The sequence below is a fragment of the Cavia porcellus genome, unplaced genomic scaffold (assembly GCF_034190915.1).
Source record: "Cavia porcellus strain 051 isolate PalLab524CR breed Dunkin Hartley unplaced genomic scaffold, mCavPor4.1 scaffold_7, whole genome shotgun sequence".
NCBI classification, from domain to species: Eukaryota; Metazoa; Chordata; class Mammalia; order Rodentia; family Caviidae; genus Cavia; species Cavia porcellus.
The window spans coordinates 7,849,149-7,867,251 of NW_026947490.1; the positions used below are offsets into that span (position 1 = coordinate 7,849,149).

The 18,103-nt window shown below is 36.4% G+C and overlaps 3 protein-coding genes across 3 annotated transcripts; all 3 read right to left on the bottom strand.

Moving 5' to 3' along the window:
• Positions 1 to 2,097: 2,097 nt before the first annotated feature.
• On the bottom strand, positions 2,098 to 2,646 carry LOC100714565 (keratin-associated protein 20-2-like). The gene has a single exon (XM_003467325.2). The coding sequence runs from the start codon at positions 2,607 to 2,609 to the stop codon at positions 2,373 to 2,375; it is 237 nt and encodes a 78-aa protein (XP_003467373.2). The 5' UTR covers positions 2,610 to 2,646; the 3' UTR covers positions 2,098 to 2,372.
• Positions 2,647 to 5,712: 3,066 nt separating this feature from the next.
• On the bottom strand, positions 5,713 to 6,130 carry LOC134476702 (keratin-associated protein 20-2-like). The gene has a single exon (XM_063252392.1). The coding sequence runs from the start codon at positions 6,091 to 6,093 to the stop codon at positions 5,953 to 5,955; it is 141 nt and encodes a 46-aa protein (XP_063108462.1). The 5' UTR covers positions 6,094 to 6,130; the 3' UTR covers positions 5,713 to 5,952.
• Positions 6,131 to 17,265: 11,135 nt separating this feature from the next.
• On the bottom strand, positions 17,266 to 17,741 carry LOC100716534 (keratin-associated protein 20-2-like). Its single transcript, XM_063252394.1, has one exon. The coding sequence runs from the start codon at positions 17,698 to 17,700 to the stop codon at positions 17,542 to 17,544; it is 159 nt and encodes a 52-aa protein (XP_063108464.1). The 5' UTR covers positions 17,701 to 17,741; the 3' UTR covers positions 17,266 to 17,541.
• Between the last annotated feature and the right edge of the window lie 362 nt (positions 17,742 to 18,103).

Consider the following 18,103-nt stretch of genomic DNA (forward strand, 5'->3'; position numbering starts at 1 on the left):
TGAAAGAGACAGAGAGAGAGAGACAGAGACAGAGACAGAGAAAGAGAAGAAGAGAATAGAAGCATAGATACAAGGTGAAAGAGGGAGGGAAGGAAAGATGTAACTGACGTGATTCACGCAAAGACTCACATAAGCCGCCCTGAAGGGTGTCTCTGCCCCATTTTGGCCCCAACCTGTCAGGGATCCTCCTAGTTCAGCTAGGCCTGTTTCCTTTTAGGGAAATCTGAATGCTTGTGACAATTTTCTCAAGACCTTGATATGAACAAATTTCAAATGGAATTTGCTTGTTATCTTAGGAAACAACAATCTTGCAACTTCAGTTTTTAATTATCTCCAGGAGAAACCTTGCTTAGTGTGAAGTTTAATATTTTAGTAGTGAACTGTTCTCAGGTTGTGTTTTCTTTGTCTAGCTGTCCTTAAGTAGGGATAGCATTCAAAATGCTGTTGAATGTTCTTCTCCCAGAGGTTTCTTGCTTGACTCTCAGAATCAAGAGGAGTTTAGTTTCAACCCCTGTCTCCAAATATCTCCATCTTCCAAATGTAGGTTCCTTCAGTCCTTTCTTTTTCTACCATCTTTTGTTGCATGTTGACAGTGTCAGTTTGCACTTCCCAAGTGAAACCTAATGTCCTTTAGCAATGCAATAGTTGTACCATTGAGCAAATGAACAAGCATAAGAACATATTTTTTTACAACTAAGGGAATTAATTTATTATTCTCTCTTAATTTGTTCCAGAGCAAGCATTTCATGGTTTCAAAAATTGTTCTTGGCTGTATATTCGGTCTTATCCCCTGTTCTTCTGTTCTCTTCTTCTTTCTTCTTTTCATCTTTTTAATAACTTTTTTGTCTTTTTGAGACAGGGACTCTCTATGCCTAAGTCAGTTTGTCCCCCAGCTGACCTTGAGTTTACAGTGACCCTCCCTGCTCAGCCTCCCAAGTGCTGGGATTACAGGCATAAGCATCCACGTCCTTCCTTTCTTCTACATATTTAAAGTGAAATGCTGTGTTTTGGAAAGTTATAGAATCCACATTTTTAGTTAAAATGCTGTTATTATAATGCAGTGGTATCTCAGTTCAAGAAAATAACTCCTTACACAGTCTTTGAGGAGATGGTCATGCTCCTGTTTATCACCCCCCAATTTGGCAAACACAGGTTCATGAAAGTAGTTGTTCACACACAGAAGTCTTCACGAACCGAGGCATTTATTTCTGCATTCTCAGCGTGACTGCACCCATTGTGATACAGATAGAATGAGCCCCAAACACTCAGACACTCAGACACACAGCACTTGGGTGGTTGGTAGCCTTTGGGGTCCTCTTGTCATCAGGTAGTGACCCATTAATGTCTTAGCAGCTGAAGGTGCTCTTGAAGGAGGGTCAAAGACTGGTCCTAAGGCTGGTGCTGAATAACTATTTCTCCTTCTGTGGCTCCTCCTGATTTCCTCTGCTTCCTGCTTTCATGAGATGAAGAGCCTATGCTCTACCCAGTCCCATTCTCCTCACCATTTCTACCTCAGTGCCAGTCAATAGTGAGTTGAAACAAACCTCTTCTCTATGCAGTTGTGGCTGATAGGTATTTTAGCAAAGCAAGTGTAAAGTGACTAACAAAACACCTATAATTACTCTCCAGGCAGATTACTTTTTAGATATGGAGAAATCATTAACAGAGGCTTAACTCTATCTGATATAAGTCTATCACTGGTGTTGCATGTCACAAAACATATAGACACAGACTTTTGGAAATGATCAGATGGAAATACCATTATTATTATAGCAACAGCCATTTTTAAAAACCTACATGGATAGCACAAGCAGATAAAAATGGCCTATGGGATTAAAAAGTATACGTAAAAGCAAATTTGTAACATTTGTTATCAAACACTGGTATTTTTACCAATGAAATGAGACCAATAATTGTGGCAGCAGGGATGCCCAGATCCCATGGGAATCTATCATACCTTCGCTCTGTCTGTCCTTCTCACATTCCCTGCTACAGCACCACACCTGTACAAATATGATCACAAAAATACAAGACACACATACAATCAAAAGGAAAATTGCTAATGTAGAAAGAGTAACAAGTCAATGTTTATGACGAAAGAAAGTTTATTCAATAATACATATCTGTATGCAAAAATTGACAGTTATTTTGATTGTATTTTACTCAGCATTATAAACATAGTACAGAAACTTTTCTACAATCTGCCACATAATCTAACTGAAACTGGTTTTTAAAAGTTCATTTTTTAAAACTAGTGTAATATGTAGACGGAGACTGAAGCTATTTAAAAATGCTGCATCTGCAGAACATTGGAGATAATCCCAGGACAACAGAAGATGGTAGCCAATAGGCTAAGAAGCTGTGGAAACTCCTCAGTAGAAGCCATAGGACCAGTATCTTCTACAGCACAGGGGGCGGCAACAGCCGTAACCATAGCAGCCATAGCCATAGCCACAGCCCAGGCCACCATAGCCACAGCCACAGCCATAGCCACAGCCCAGGCCACCATAGCCACAGCCACAGCCATAGCCACAGCCCAGGCCACCATAGCCACAGCCACAGCCATAGCCACAGCCCAGGCCACCATAGTAGTTGCCGTAGTAGCACATGGTGTCAGGAGTGGATTCTTCTGTTGAGGATCTGAAGCAGGTGTCTTCTGTCTGGATGTCCCTGTCTGTGAGGGTCTTTTATACCTCCTTGGAGGTGGGCAGGAAACCACAGGCAGCACAGTTTCCTGTTAACTCACCAATGAGCTTCAGGCGTGGTCATCATTGTCTATACTTGTTGAGAAAACAAGGCCCTTGTGATGGACATAATTTTGCTCTTGCATCAGGAATTCATCTCCCAATTAAGGCCCTTCAAATAAAACCTTTGTTGTGTTTTTAAGATTGTCTTCATTCTACATTTAATTGTAGACATATGACCTGATTACATGTTATGGTGCAAATCATAAAAATGAGGTATCTAGGTTTTACTTTTGCTTCATTTCTATTTTTTTGCAGTACACATTTTCCCTCCATTCATCCACCTCTCTTCTCTCTCCCTTTCCATTTTTTTGTTCTTTTTTTTTTCTTTCTCATCTTTCTTTTTATTCTTTCTCTTTCTCTTTTCTTTCTTTCTTATTTGTTTCTTCTATCTTTTTTCCAACCTTAATATTTCCTTTTATAGGTAACATACTTTTTTACCTAACTCAAGTAAGATTTTGATTTTGAGTGTAATTTTCACATATTGAGGTTTCTGTGTGTACTTTGAATTGAATTTCTTTTGTCATTGAATATATTACAGGACTTGTGGACTGATGTCTTTCAACAATTTTTGAAAAATTTTCAATGTTTTCCTGTTTAACGATGATTTCTACTTTATCTTCTTGATTATATTTTATTTATAATGTGTAATTTAATGAGTTGTATAACATTTTTAAAACACTTTTCAATATTTTACACTCAGATGTTTCTTATGTTTGCTTAATGGACAATTTCAACATAGTTTTCAGTATGAATGGTTCATTTAAATTTATTGATTCATAAACAGCATATATTTTTCAGAACTATAATTTACTCTGAATCTCTGGTGAATTTTTCACTACACACTTGGAAAATTTCCTTTAATTTCCCTCTATTTATTATTTATCAGTTCTAAAAATCCATTTTAGCAAGCTCCAATATGTTTTTCATGTTTTAATTATCATTTATTGTCTGGCTTCCTTTAAATGCTTCCATGGTGTTCGTAAGCCCAGGATATTTATTTACAATTATAGACGACCCAGAATATTATTATATTTTACCATTGCGATTTTATGTTTTCTCCTAGGCTATTAAATGTCAGATTGACTGAGCTGCGTGTGGTGACACTTGCCTGTACCTCCAGTTGCTCCAGAAGTTCAGGCAGTACAGTCACCTCAGCTCAGTAGTTCAGGTCATTATGGGTAGGAAATGAGGATCACTGGAAAAAGAAAGAAGAGCAAGTGATAGGATGGAGGCTGGGAGGGAGAGAGAAAGAGGAAGAAAAGAAAAACTAAGAAACAAAATTTCTTATTGATCTGATTATCACAATCTCTAATGTAAAAATAAGTTTTTCATGAAGGACCTGTCTATGTCTCTTTGGTCTCACCCTACAGGGGACACTTTCTTTCAATGTGTTTTTTTTTTTTTTTAAACAAAACCAGAATGCTCATGATTAGTTTGTAAGCCCTTGATATGGCCAATTAGCTAATAAACCAGACTCCTTCAATCCAAGACATGTTCATTATCTCAAGGAGAGAGCAGGCTTATTGTGAAGCTCAGAATTTCGTTCACATAATGTTTTCGGTGGTGTTTTACTTTCTCTCCATCTGTGATTTGCTCTCCATGGGTTGGATTACCATTCATGTTTATTATTAATTATATTTCTCCTAGTGGCCTCTTTCCTTCTAGATTCAAGCAGAATGCAATTTCCACCCATGATTCAAAATTTCTCTACCTTGCAAATATGAATCCCTTTAAACCTGTTTTACTGCATTTGATACTAAGGGTTTGAATTTCCCAAGTGAAATTTAACATCATTTATGTATTTTCAGTACTGGTGAAATCAGCATGCATAAGCACATACATTTGTGGAACACCAGGATTTTATTTAATAAAAGTGGTATTCTCAGGTTTATTTGTCACTGATCAAATATCTTATGATTTTGAAAAACATTTTTCTTGGTATGTATGTATAGTGCATATATTTTCTTCACGTTAAAACAAAAACTATTTTAGGATGCACTTAAACTTATGCATTTTAGGCTAGAATGTCATTATTATGTTATTTCCTATATGAAAACACCATTAAGATGTCACTTTTTAAGATACCACCTAGAATACTCCCCCAAATTCCCAGTTACTCAGAACGTGGAGTCTTTGGCAGTGTACTGATTATGGGATCTTCTTCTGCCTACCAGCGTGCTCATCTGCTCTTTTTTAAGTGTCTGAGTGTGGAGTTAGGAGAAGGGACATCTTCATCAGCTGCTCCCTGGGGTTGTGTAAGGGAGGGATCTCCCTTTCCCTGATTCCTTTCTCTGCTTCCCAGATGTCCGGAGGTGAACAGCGCAGGTGCTACCCACACCCTTCACATGACATTTAAAGCCAGTCCACCACAGCAAGAGAAAACTCTCTTCTTCGAGTGATAGGGGTCAGATGTGTGTCCCACAGGCTTGAAAAGCAGCTAAGAAAACACCTACGTCAATCTTGAGGCAGAATATTTTTTAAAACTTGAGAAAAATTTCCCCAAATCAGAGCTCTAATTGATGTAATCAACACATTGTTATTGGAAATAACAAAGCACACAGACACACACTTTTTTAGATAATCAAATGTCAATGCAATTAACACAGAAATAAACCATTTTTAAAACTTATATGAAGTGCGAATCAAAGAAACCCTCCATAAAGCCAAATTTCTATCATCTGTTTAATAAACGGTAACATTTCTACCCCTTCAATTTAGATGCCAACTCATTGGAAAAACAAGCACCTCTCTGCCTCTCTAGGTCGCTGTGCTCTCTCTGTGCTACCTACCCCTCTGTCTTTCTCACCTTCTCTCCCGTGATACCACAACCACACATGAGATTGATCACACAGAAACACACAAATCTTCAAGCAAAATTGCTAAAGCAGTTGAACAAAAACAAAGCAATATTTATAATTAAATATAGTTTAGTTAAATATAAATCTGTATACAAAAATTGGGCATCTACATTGATCATATTTTATAAAGACTAATATGGAGAATACAGGAACTTTTCTACAATCTAGAAGAAAAGATTGATACTGATGAATCAAAATGGAATGTTGTAGTTTATTTGTTTTTCAGATATTTTGATGTGTATTTGGCATTGAAAGGCATTGAAAACTTTGCCCTGTGAGGAGCATTGGAGATAAATCCCATAAACCATCAGGCTCTAATCTACAGGCTGTGAAGCTGTGGAAATTCCTCAGTAGAGGCCATAGGACCAGTATCTTCTACAGCAGAGGGGGCGGCAACAGCCATAACCATAGCCACCATAGCCATAGCCATAGCCACCATAGCCAGAGCCACAGCCTAGGCCGCCATAGAAACTGCCATAGTAGCACATGGTGTCAGGAGTGGGCTGTTTATTGAGGAACAGGAAGCAGGTGTGTGCGACTGATTGTCATCATCTGCAGGGCCTTTTATACCTCCATGATGCTGGGTGGGGAAACCACAGCAGCATTATCATCATCGGGGTCACATTATCACACTAATGTGATTCAGAGCACGTCAGTAATATTTATTAGAAAAACAAGTGCTGGCAACTGAGATAATTTCGCTATTGTGTCAGGAATCCATTGTCCAATAATAGGCCTTTATTATGAAACTGTTGTTCTATTGTCAAGCGTCTGGTTCATTCTAATTTTAGGTAATAGTAGACATGTGACCTTCTTACATGCTCTAGTGCAAACCATAGAAGTAGGTGTTTTGTTTTATGTTTGCTTTGTTTTCATCACTCCTCAGATATACATTTCCCCTCATTGTTTCCTCCCACCTACCCTCTTTCCCACCTTCCATCCATCCCATTCTTCCTTTCTTTCTCACTTTCTATTTCTTGTCTCTCTTTTTTCCTCTTCGTATCACTACCTTCTTGCCCTGTGCTGTCCTGAAAATCATATCAGAAACAATTTATGTCTTTATACTTGCTTATTTTTATTATGAGCTAGTTACTGGCAGTTACCAGTGAATTTATGGTAGGCACTATTATATGTGCACACAATGGACGTTTAATCTAAACTTATTCTTTGAACAATTAATTTCAAGCTTTTCAGAAAATGTACATTTTATGGGCAAAAACTCCCTGTGTTCTCTGTTACCTTGCCCTCCACATAAACATATGTACATAGATGAAACATACTCTGGCTACATGGGATGTTACATGCTCAACTTTGGTTTTTGTTTCATATCAAGCTTACTTTAAGCATGGCCCAAGTCAAAGACAAAGGGCACAGATGTGAACTCTGTCCACAGTGAGCCCAGAACAAGTGACCTCAGCAGACATAAAGAGGAAGCATCTTACAATCCTGTTCTAAAGGTGAGAAAACACACAATAATTTCTGCAGTATAACATCTTCACAGGTTGATACAAGACCGTTTTCCAGGTTTTTGGGTAATTAATGTTTTATAGTAAACATTCACTCCTGCTATCTGGTGTTGCTTTTACACAGTACTTGTGGAATCGAGCCTGAGGCTGAGCAGAAGACCTGCATAGCCCACAGTCCCACTGTTTCCTCTGCCCAGAACCCTGTGCTTTCCCCTGACTGATCTATGACCACAGTCACACTGGTCGCGTGGTCCCGAGGAGCAGCAATGCTGGTTCACGGGGAAGGCATCCCTGTTCCACAACATAGCTTTGTACCTCCACGTGCTCCACAACCCAGTAAGCTTTTGGATTTTCTGACTTTTCCAGCTGCATTGTCCTATGCCATCTGTTTCAATATGTTAATATTTTTTGTCTTTGTAATTTTAGTGTTTTTATACTATATATTTTTGTGCACAGTCTTTTATAGTTCTCTTTTCACATATTTTATTTTCCGTGCATTACAACTGAAAATGAATTATCTTTGTTCCGTCTGCACATTAACATTCATTTTAATTTTAATTAATTCCATTGTTTTTGAATATCTAGGGCAGATTGACTTACCTTTTCCCTAAGTTAATTTATCGTTTGTTGTGAAAAATTGAAAACAATCTTTTCTCTATTCTTCTTTTAATCATTTTATTTTGCTTAGTTTAAGATTATACTTTGTTTTATTAATATATATTTTTCTTTATGTAATTTATTTTTTATTTTTATTTTAAAGAGGATAAAACAGAATAAAACCAATCAAAACAAACCAGTGTAAAAGATACAGGACTTCAAAAATGTTATGAAAACAGTAATAGCTATCTGTCATTATACTGTTTGATGTCTTCAAAATAGCTGCAGATAACTTTGTACATAGTAAAAATCAAACAAAACACAACAGAATAGAATACAAACACTAGAAACAAAACAATGAATGCAATAAAGAACTTAAAAACAAGCCCGTAGTAAATCCAGAATTGCTACCATAAAAAATCTTGTGATCTTTGAAAGATTTGTCATAATCAAACAACAACAACAAAAAGAGAATAAAGCTCAACCCAACAAAACAATGGAAGCAAAATAGGACTGACTTCAAAACAAGACTCACGTAAGCCTCCCCTGAAGGGTTTCTCTGCCTCTATTTGAGCCCAGTGTAGGAGATGCTCCTTGTTCCTCTTTAAGGAAATCTGAATGCTTCTGATAATTTTCTCAAGACCTTGACAGGAACAAATTTCAAATGATACTTGCTTGTTGTCTTAGGAAACAAGCTTCTTGCACCTTCAGAATTTCTAAATTATCTCAAGGAGAAACCTTACTTAGTGCAAAATTTAGTGTTTTAGTAGAGAATATTTTTTCAGGATTGTGTTTTCTTTTCTCTTGAAGTCCTTAACTGGGGTAGCATTCAAAATGCTGCTGACTTTTTTTCTCCCAGAGGTTTCTTGCTTGACTCTCAGAATCAAGAAGAGTGGAATTTCAACCCGTCTCCAAAATATCTCCATCTTCCAAATGTAGGTTCCTTCAGTCCTTTCTTTTTCTACCATCTTTTGTTGCATGTTGACAGTGTCAGTTTGCACTTCCCAAGTGAAACCTAATGTCCTTTAGCAATGAAATAATTGTACCATCGAGCAAATCAACAAGCATAAGCACAGATTTTGCTAAAAAACAGGGAAATTAATTTATACTTCAATTTTTTGGGGGTCTTTTTGAGATAGCGGGTCTCTGTGCAGTTCAAGTAGGGCTTGAGCTCACTTTGTAGCCCAGGGTGGCCTTGAACTTGCAACAATCCTCCTGCCTCAGCCTCCCAAGTACTGGAATTACAGGCATATGCATCCACATCCGTCTTGTCTTGTCTAAATATTTAAAATGAAGTGTTGTATTTTGGAAAGTTGTAGAAATCATATTTTTAGAGAATGGTGTTACTATAAAGCACTTGTATCTCAGTTGAAGAACTTAATTCATTCCATGATCATTGAGAAGATGATCATGTTCCCCTTTATCACCCCGTGGAGTTCAAAAAGGGAAGCCAAATTTTGCCCAACACTGGTTCATGAAAACAATTGTCCACGGACAGAAGTGTTCATGGACCGAGGAATTTATATGTTCTCGGAATGGTTGCACTCATTGTGATATAGATCTTCAATGACCCCCAAATACTGACACACTCAGATTCACAGCCCTTGGGTGGTCAGTAGACGGTGGGATCCTCTTCTCATCAGGAGAGTCATCCATTAACGTCTCAGGAGCTGAGGTTGCACTTGGAAGATAGGCCAGAGACTGGTCACTCGGGTGTCTCTGGACAGCTGTATCTCCTCCCGCAGCTCGTCCTGTCTCCCTTTGCTTCCTAATGCCATGAGATGAAGAGCCTGTGCTCTTACACAGCCCCTTCTCCTCGCCGTTTCTACTTTAGTGCCAACCAACAGGGACTTGATGCAAACCTCTCCTCTTGTCAGTTGTGGGTGATAGGTATTTTGTTCAAACAATTCTAAAGTGACTAACAAAGCATCTGTAATTACTCTCCGGGCAGAATGCTTTTTAAATATGGAGAAATCTTTAACAAAGGCTGAACTCTATCTGAAATAAGTCAATCACTGGTGCTGCACGTGACCAAAAGTACAGACACAGACTTTTGGAAATCATCAGATGGGAATAACATTATTATTGTAGCAATAACTATTTTTAAACCTGGATAGCTAGCAGAAACAAAGTAAAATGATCTGGGAGAATAAAAAGCATACATAAAAGCAAACGTGTAACATTTGTTATAAAAAAAAAATGTTATTTTTGCTTTCAAGTTAGACCAACAATTGTGGGAGCAGGGCTCTCCCTCGCCTTCCCAGATCCCATGGGAATCTATTACACCTTCCCTCTGTCTGTCTGTCTCTCACTTTTCTGCTACAACTCCACACACATATACACGTGATCACAAAATACAAAAGACACAAAATACAAATACAAGGAAAATTGCTAAGGTAGAAAGAGTAACAAGTCAATGTCTATGGTGAAAGAAAGTTTATTCAATAATACATATCTGTATGCAAAAATTGACAGTTAAATTTGATTGCATTCTACCCAGCATTATAAACATAGTACAGAAACTTTTCTGCAATCTGCCACATAATCTAACTGATACTGGTTTTTAAAATTTCATTTTTTTAAACTAGTGTAGTATGTAGTAGGAGATTGAAGCTATTTAAAAATTCTCCATCTGCAGAACATTGGAGATAATCCCAGGACAACAGAAGCTGGTAGCCAATAGGTTAAGAAGCTGTGGAAACTCCTCAGTAGAAGCCATAGGACCAGTATCTTCTACAGCACAGGGGGCGGCAGCAGCCATAACCATAGCCACCAGAGCCACAGCCACAGCCATAGCCACAGCGCAGGCCACCGCAGTAGTTGCTGTAGTTGTACATGGCGTCTCTAGTGGACTGTTCTGTTGAGAACTAGGAAGTAGGTGTGTTTTTTCTGGATTCCACTGGCCTTTTATACTTCCATGGTGGTGGGTGGGGAAAGTCACAGGCAGTGAGGCAGCACGTTACCTCACTAATGAGCTTCAGGAAATATGGTATGTGAGAAAACAAGGCTCTCAGGATTGAGATAATTTTGCTTATATATCTGGAATCTATGAATAAAATGATACTCTGTTTCTGTTTTCAGGACTGTGCTTCATTATGTATTTAATTTTGGGACTACATTCTAATTACGGTACAACTAACAAAAATAGATATCACATTTTTTCCCATTACTCTTCAGGGATATGTTTTTTCTTTTCTTCCTCTCTCTGTCTCTCTCTTTCTCTCTCTCTCTGTCTCTCTCTCCCCCTCCCACTCTTCCTCCCCCAGTCCTCCTTCCTCTTATACTTTCTTGAAAATTTTATCACTGGCAACTTATGTCTTCACATTTGCTCCTGGGCTATTTATTGGTTACCACTGGTAAGTTTGCAGCTAGTGACTATCATATGAATATGTAGTGGATGCATAATTTGAAGTTATCCCTTTAGTAAATCATTTCAAATTTCCAGAAAATAAGTATCCATTTTATGAACAAGAACATATCTTGCACTCTGAGTAACTACTTTGAAGATTAAGTTACACAATGCTTTAACTATTGTTATTCTCCTATTTCATTTTGAAAACTTACTTCATTTATTCCATAAAATAAGAGAAACTATGTTATTTGCTTCTCTTTGATACCCCGTGTAAAATACTCCAGAAGTAATTGTGTGATATATCATGTTTAAGTTGGATGATCTGTCCTCCTGCCTTTCTCATTGTTTTTAATTAGGACTCACCTTTGGGCATGACCAAGTCCAAAGGCAGGGGACACAGAAGTCTCCACAGTGAGCTGTGAACAGGTGACATGGGTGAACATGTCCAAAGAGAAGGAGTGTATAATCTCATCCTAACCATGAGAGAATTTCTATTATCTGTAGTAGAATACTGTAACTTAAGCATGCATAAATTCCTGCTCATGATTTGTTTTGAGTTATAATATTTTTAAGAAAACATTTACAATCATTTGTTTACACTTGGCTTAGGGAGTGCTATGACACCTCCATGGTAGAACTGAGTATTGAGACAGTGACCAGAAGGTTCACAAAAATCCAAAATATTGACTTAACTATTCCTGCACAGAAAGTGTTTGCCTTTCCCTGACAGATCTCTACCTATTGGTCGGGTATATACCTACAACCAATATTTCTAGTTCATAGAAGAGATTTACAGCTATTCCAGAATTCTTTTTTTAGCCTCATAAATTTGTATTTTTTGATTTTTCTGTTGCACTGATCTGTGACAGTATGCTATATGATAAGTTGACCCCTCTTCTGTTCTGGTGAGCTTTGTTCTATAGACCTATGTATACTTGTGCAAATTCTTTTTATTTTTTAATTTTATCTAAAAGGAAAAAGAGAAAAAACAAAACAAAACAAAGCAGTGTAAGGGTACAATTAATACAGAACTACAAAAAAAAAGTAAGAAATCACCAGTTAATAGATTATAATTATCATCCTAGAGACAGTTGCTCAAGTCACAGTATCCAAGCATACAAAGTAGACATTCAAACAGAGAGACTGCAAACAGTTGTGTTCAATGATCCAACCAAAAACATTAATATGGGCATCTATTTAACACCCCTAAACACTTGCAGTTGTATACTTTAGAGCATTTTTTTTCCTCTCTTTTTTACAACAAAATTTACACATTTTGGGTTTTATTACTCCTTAGTTCTTATTACTTTTTTTTGGAAGAGAATAAAGTCAAATATGGCAAAACAAAGCTGTCAGTCAAAACCAAGGATAGACATAGCACATGATGTAAAAGTACAAGGTTATCAACAATGGTTACCATAATGCCTCTTGCTTCCTTAAAAAGAATTGTGTATCTCATTAGGTATTATAAAGTTGAACAAAACAGTAGAGAACAAGACCAAATTCTATAATGATACTCTTGTCATGTCTGTAATTTTTATGACATTGAAATGTCAAAACATTGTCATCGTTATATGTAGAAGATAACATTCATTTTAAAAATAATTTCATCATATTTTGAATGTCCGGGCTTTATCACTTATGTTCTTCCTAAATAAGTCCTTTTTTATTATGAAAAATAGAAAAAAAATTTCTCTTTAGCTTATAGATTTATGTTTATTTCCTTATTGTAGGATCATCTGGTAGTGTTTATTAATATAGTTTTTATTTTATTATGAGAGCAGTATTGTGTGAAGTTGAAGATAGGTGATTATCCATAATCCATTCTGTTTTTTCCATAATCCATTCTTAAGCTATTTTTCAACTTTTTCTCTAGCTGTCTTTGTTTCTTTTCTATCTCTCTCTCTCTTTTTTTTTTTTAAGACAGGAATTCACTGTGCAGTTCAAATTGGCCTTAAATCCTTCCTGTATCTTGGCTGGCCCCCAACTGACAGTGATCCCCGATCCTCTTGCCTCAGCCCCCTGATTGCTGGGATACAGGCCTGTGCCACCAAGCCCAGCTTCAGTTGTTTCTATTAAGGAGATTTATGCTCAGCCTCACTGAGCTTCTTTTTCCTTGTTCTTTCTTTCTTTCTTTCTTTCTTTCTTTCTTTCTTTCTTTCTTTCTTTCTTTCCTCTCTCTCTCTCTCTCTCTCTCTCCCCCTTCCTCCCTTCCTTCCTTTTTTCTTTTTGGTACCAGGATTAAAATCACAACCTCACACTTGCCAGGCAGGCACCTGTGCTGCTGGCTGAACTCCCCAGTATGTCATTGATTTTCTTTGTAACTAATACAGTTTTTAAGCACCTAAGTTAAGATTTTGGTTCTGCACTTTATCTTCAATTACTCAACTATGCTTGTGAATATCTGTTAGTATAATGGATTAAGGTCTTTCAAGAATTTTGAAAGAATGTACCATATTGTCACATTCAGGAACAGGTTTCCTTTCTCTTACAAATTCCATATATACGTATCTTTTGTCCTTTCACAAGCTCTCATAGAGCCTTTGTACTCTGCATTCTGGCCTGTCTTACTTTTGCTCCAGTTGACTATATTTTATTGATGTGTGCTTCAATTCAATAATTCACCTCCATTTATTGATCCTTAGATATATTACTTTTTTGAGAACTAGAATTTACATTTGTTCTTTTGGTGATTTTGTTTTTCATTTTTAAATGTACATTTTGCAAGGATGATCTTGAGGCCTTCATAGGTAATGGAGGCAGCTGGAGACTATCCTCAGAAGTGAAATAAATAAGAATCATATTTATAAATATCACATTGTGTCCCTAGTGTAAAGAGTAATAAGTATTTTAGGAGTAATGAAACCCACAATGTGTAATTGGTATTGTAAAAAAGAGAGGGAAGGAAAGTGCTCTAAAGGATATAACTGCATGTATGTTTAAGTGTGTAAGATTGATAACCATATTACTAATATTTTGTTGGATCATTGGACAGAACTGTTTGCACTCTCACTGTTTGAATGTCCACTTTGTATGCTTTAATTTTATTTGTAACTTGAACGACTATTTCTAAGATGACAGTATGTAATTTATCAACTAGTGATTTTTTGGTGTTTATTTTTTTGAAATTCTGTATTATGACTATCCTTTTTTTCTGTTTTGCTTTTTACTCTATAAATAAAATTTTTAAAATTCACATATTGTAAATTTCCTAGAATTTTCTTCTATTAATTTATCATAGCACTCCTAAAGCTGTATACATCGCTTTAGTCATCAACGTTTTTCTTTTTTTATTTAGTTTTTGTGTCTGTTAGTTTCTTTAGATGCTGCCATGAGTTTCATAGTTCCAAAATGTTTTAGTATATTTGCAGAAAATCCAATATAATTGCATTTCACCATGGCATGCATGTGCGGTTATAAAATGTCCAATTACCTCTCTCAGCACCGGGTGGTGGCTCTTGCCTGAGGTTTCAGTTGCTCTCGAGGCTGAAGTAGAAAAATAACTTTAGCTGAGACATTTGAGGTAATTGTGGACATCACCAAGATCCATGTAAAAAGCAAGCAAGAGGTTAGAAAACTAAGTAAGCATACCCGCAGGAGAGAAAGAGGGACTGACAGAGGAAAAGAAAGCTTAATCTAGCGATTTAATTGAAGACTGATATAAAATAGGGTTCCTGTGAAGGATTTGTCTACCTCTGTCTTCCTTTCCTCCTTCTGTTTTGTTTCTTTTCTCTTTTTTTCTGCCATCAAAAAATTCTTATCAGTAGTAACTTTTATCTTCAGCCTCATACATAAAAAATGAATTAATAACTGTCTAATTTTGGTAAAATTGTAGCAAGTTATCATCCTATGTCTACACAGTGGACAATTTATTGTTTGAGTAAACTGTATTTGTTTCCAGAAAACAAATCTCCATTTTGTGAACAAAGACTGCATAATTTCTATGCAGCCATTGGTAGATCTGTGTAAACATATGGTAGATGTAATTGTGAAATACACTGCAGTTAAACTGGATGATCCATCCTCAGGTCAGCCTTAATGGTGTGGAATAATTTCTGCTGTGTAATGTCCTAATTTACAGTTCTGTAAACTTTTCTATCATCTGTTTGGGAAATATTATTTTCAAGAAAAAATTCACATGCAATTACTTACTCTTGATCTAGAGCTGCTTTGACAAAACAGTGGCAGAACTGAGTGTTGAAACACTGACCAGAAGATGTGCAGACCCAACCCATGACTATTTTGCACAGAGGATGTTTGCCTTCCCTAACTGTTGTATAAGGACCATCACATTTGCTGGGTATAAAACTAGATCCAGTAGTGCCAAATCAAAGAAGAGACATCACCATTTCAAATTTCGACCTTTTATCTCCTGTTATTCCACTAACCCCTAAATGTTTTACTTTATGAATTTGTCAGTTTCATTTGTTTAGGACAGTGTATTGCATTATATGTTCATCTTTCTTCTTTTGTAGTAAGCTGTTACCTAGAGCTACATACTTTTGTACACATTCTTGTCAGGTACTTAATTTGTGCATTAAAACATCAAATAGTCACTATTCTATGTACATAGTAATATTTATTTTTATTTATATTGTTTTAAAATTTTTTGAATGTCCATATTTTCATTTCAATCACTTTCTAAATAATTCTATCACTTTTATTGTTAAAAATTGAAAAAAATTCTCTACTTTTCCTTCAAGTTTAATGTTAATTTTCTTTACATTTAAGATAATATTTTATGCTTTATTAATATGTTATCCACTTTAGTTCATCATATTGGCGATTTTGAGTGACTGAGATTATAAATTTATGATTGCACATGCTTGAACCTTAGCACATTATGTTTTTTTCCGCTCCTTTTGTTTCTGTCCCAACCAAAATTCTGCTGATTATATTTCTCCTAGCAGTCTTACACATGTGTTCTAGAATCAAAAACATCGAAATTTTACACTGCTTTTACAAAAAATGTTTTGATCGTGAGCATATTTATCCTTTAATCATTCCTTTTTACATTAGCATTTCATTGCCCTTAATGGTATCAAATTTCCCTAAGTGGAACCCAATCTCTTAGAATGGAAGCAATTTTATTTTGGAGAAAATCAGCATGCATGAACACATATGTTTGATAAAGACCAGGTTTCTAGGTTTAAAAAAATCTAGTTTTAATTTGTTACTGATCAATTATGATTTAATTTATTTATCTTAAATCTGTTTAATTAAATTTATTTAATTTAAATTTGTTTTATCTCTCTTACATCTTTTACCTAATCAAACTCTGCCCAATTAAAGTTCCTTCCCCCATTGCTATGTATAATACATATAATATTTTAAAATGTTAGACTAAAGTAGCATGCTTTGAGATGCTATTTGGTATGATATTGGTGAGATGGAATGTTAACATTATTGCTGACATTTTCAATATGATGACACTTATTATTCTTTAGATCTTGAATTCCCCTAAATTATCACTCTCAGAGGCAGAGCTTTGGAAAGGTAATGGATCACTGGGGTGCGAGATTCAGGGTATTGGTGCCCTAATAGTTAGAGGCTGGTCACTGAGCATATGATCTGGGAGGGTTTATCTTTCTCTTGTGCTGGTTGTTTCTGTTTCTGCTTCTTGGCTGCCATGAGATGAACAGCATATGGTCTACCGGGCTGTCATCATGCCATGTCCGTCTTGGTGCTAGCTAAGCCTCACCTAACGTAAACCTCTCCTTGTGTATATTGGAATGTCAGATATTTGGTCCAAGTGATGAGAAAATTGTTTGAAATGACACATTCATTCTTTAGGCAGAGTATGTTTTTAAAATGAGAAACATTCATCAGGGTACACCTCTAGCTGATTCATTCAAACCACAGGTGATAAAAATGTCACAGAACATAGACACAATTTTAAATGATCAGATGCAAACACAGCTATTATTGTAGAGGTCGCCATTTCAAAAACTTAGATGAGCATAAGCAAAAACAAATGGTGTGTGAGATTAAAAGATACATATAAAATTTGTATAATCATTGAGAAACACCTGATATTTTTCTCCATTGAAGTTAGACACCCAATTATTTCAAGAGCTTCCACACCCTCACTTTCCCTCTCCTCTCTTCCTGTTTGCTTTCTATTTCTCTCCCACAATGCCAAAACAGCACGTTGTGACTAATTATACACAAGCATAGAAGCAAAACTCATAATGCAAGAACATAGTAGCAAGACAATACTTTGGTTGAAATATAGTTTATTTAGTAATTCATTTTTGTATACCACAATTGAGTGTCAAATTTGATCACATTTTATGCTCTCTTGTAATGGTAATACAGAAACTTTTGTCCATATAATTGCTCAAGACTACAGATACATATAAATTAAAATTGTATGCTACATTAGATTTGCTTTTTTTTTAATGGTTTGGTGTATTATTTTTGTTTTGAAGATCTTAAACATTTCTCACTTGAAAGAAATTGGGGACAGTTGCAAGAAAACAGGAAGATGTAGCCAATAGGTTAGCAGCAGTGGAAATTCCTCAGTAGAAGCCATAGGACCAGTATCTTCTACAGCACAGAGGGCGGCAACAGCCATAACCATAGCCACCATAGCCACCGCAGCCACCATAGCCACAGCCACAGCCTAGGCCACCATAGCCATAGCCCAGGCCACCATAGTAGCCGCCATAGTAGCACATGGTGTCAGGAGTGTACCGCTCTGCTGAGGATCTGGAAGTGGTTGCCTTGTGTCTTGGTGTCTCTGTCTGCCTAGCTCCTTTTATACCTCCTGGTGGTGGGCAGGGAAAACCACAAGCAGGGCAGCATCATACCATCTGACCAACGGGCTTCACACAATGTCATGAAAGACTTTGTTTATTGGGAAAACAAGGCCCTCAATGCTGAGATAATTTTGTTCCTAAGTTTGAATTCCATGGTGAAATTATAGGCCTTTAAATTGAAATTTGTTATATTTCCAAAGCTCTAGGCCATTCTACATATAATTAAATCTGTACTTATGACCTGATCATGTGATCTGATGCAACCATGGAAATACCAATTCCATTTTTATTTTCATTTTGTTTTGTTTCAATTCTTGTGAAT

What these genes read in the sequence shown, in the direction of transcription:
- LOC100714565 (XM_003467325.2), bottom strand. Translation starts at nt 2,609, where the DNA reads ATGTGCTACTACGGCAACTACTATGGTGGCCTGGGCTGTGGCTATGGC.
- LOC134476702 (XM_063252392.1), bottom strand. Translation starts at nt 6,093, where the DNA reads ATGTGCTACTATGGCAGTTTCTATGGCGGCCTAGGCTGTGGCTCTGGC.
- LOC100716534 (XM_063252394.1), bottom strand. Translation starts at nt 17,700, where the DNA reads ATGTGCTACTATGGCGGCTACTATGGTGGCCTGGGCTATGGCTATGGT.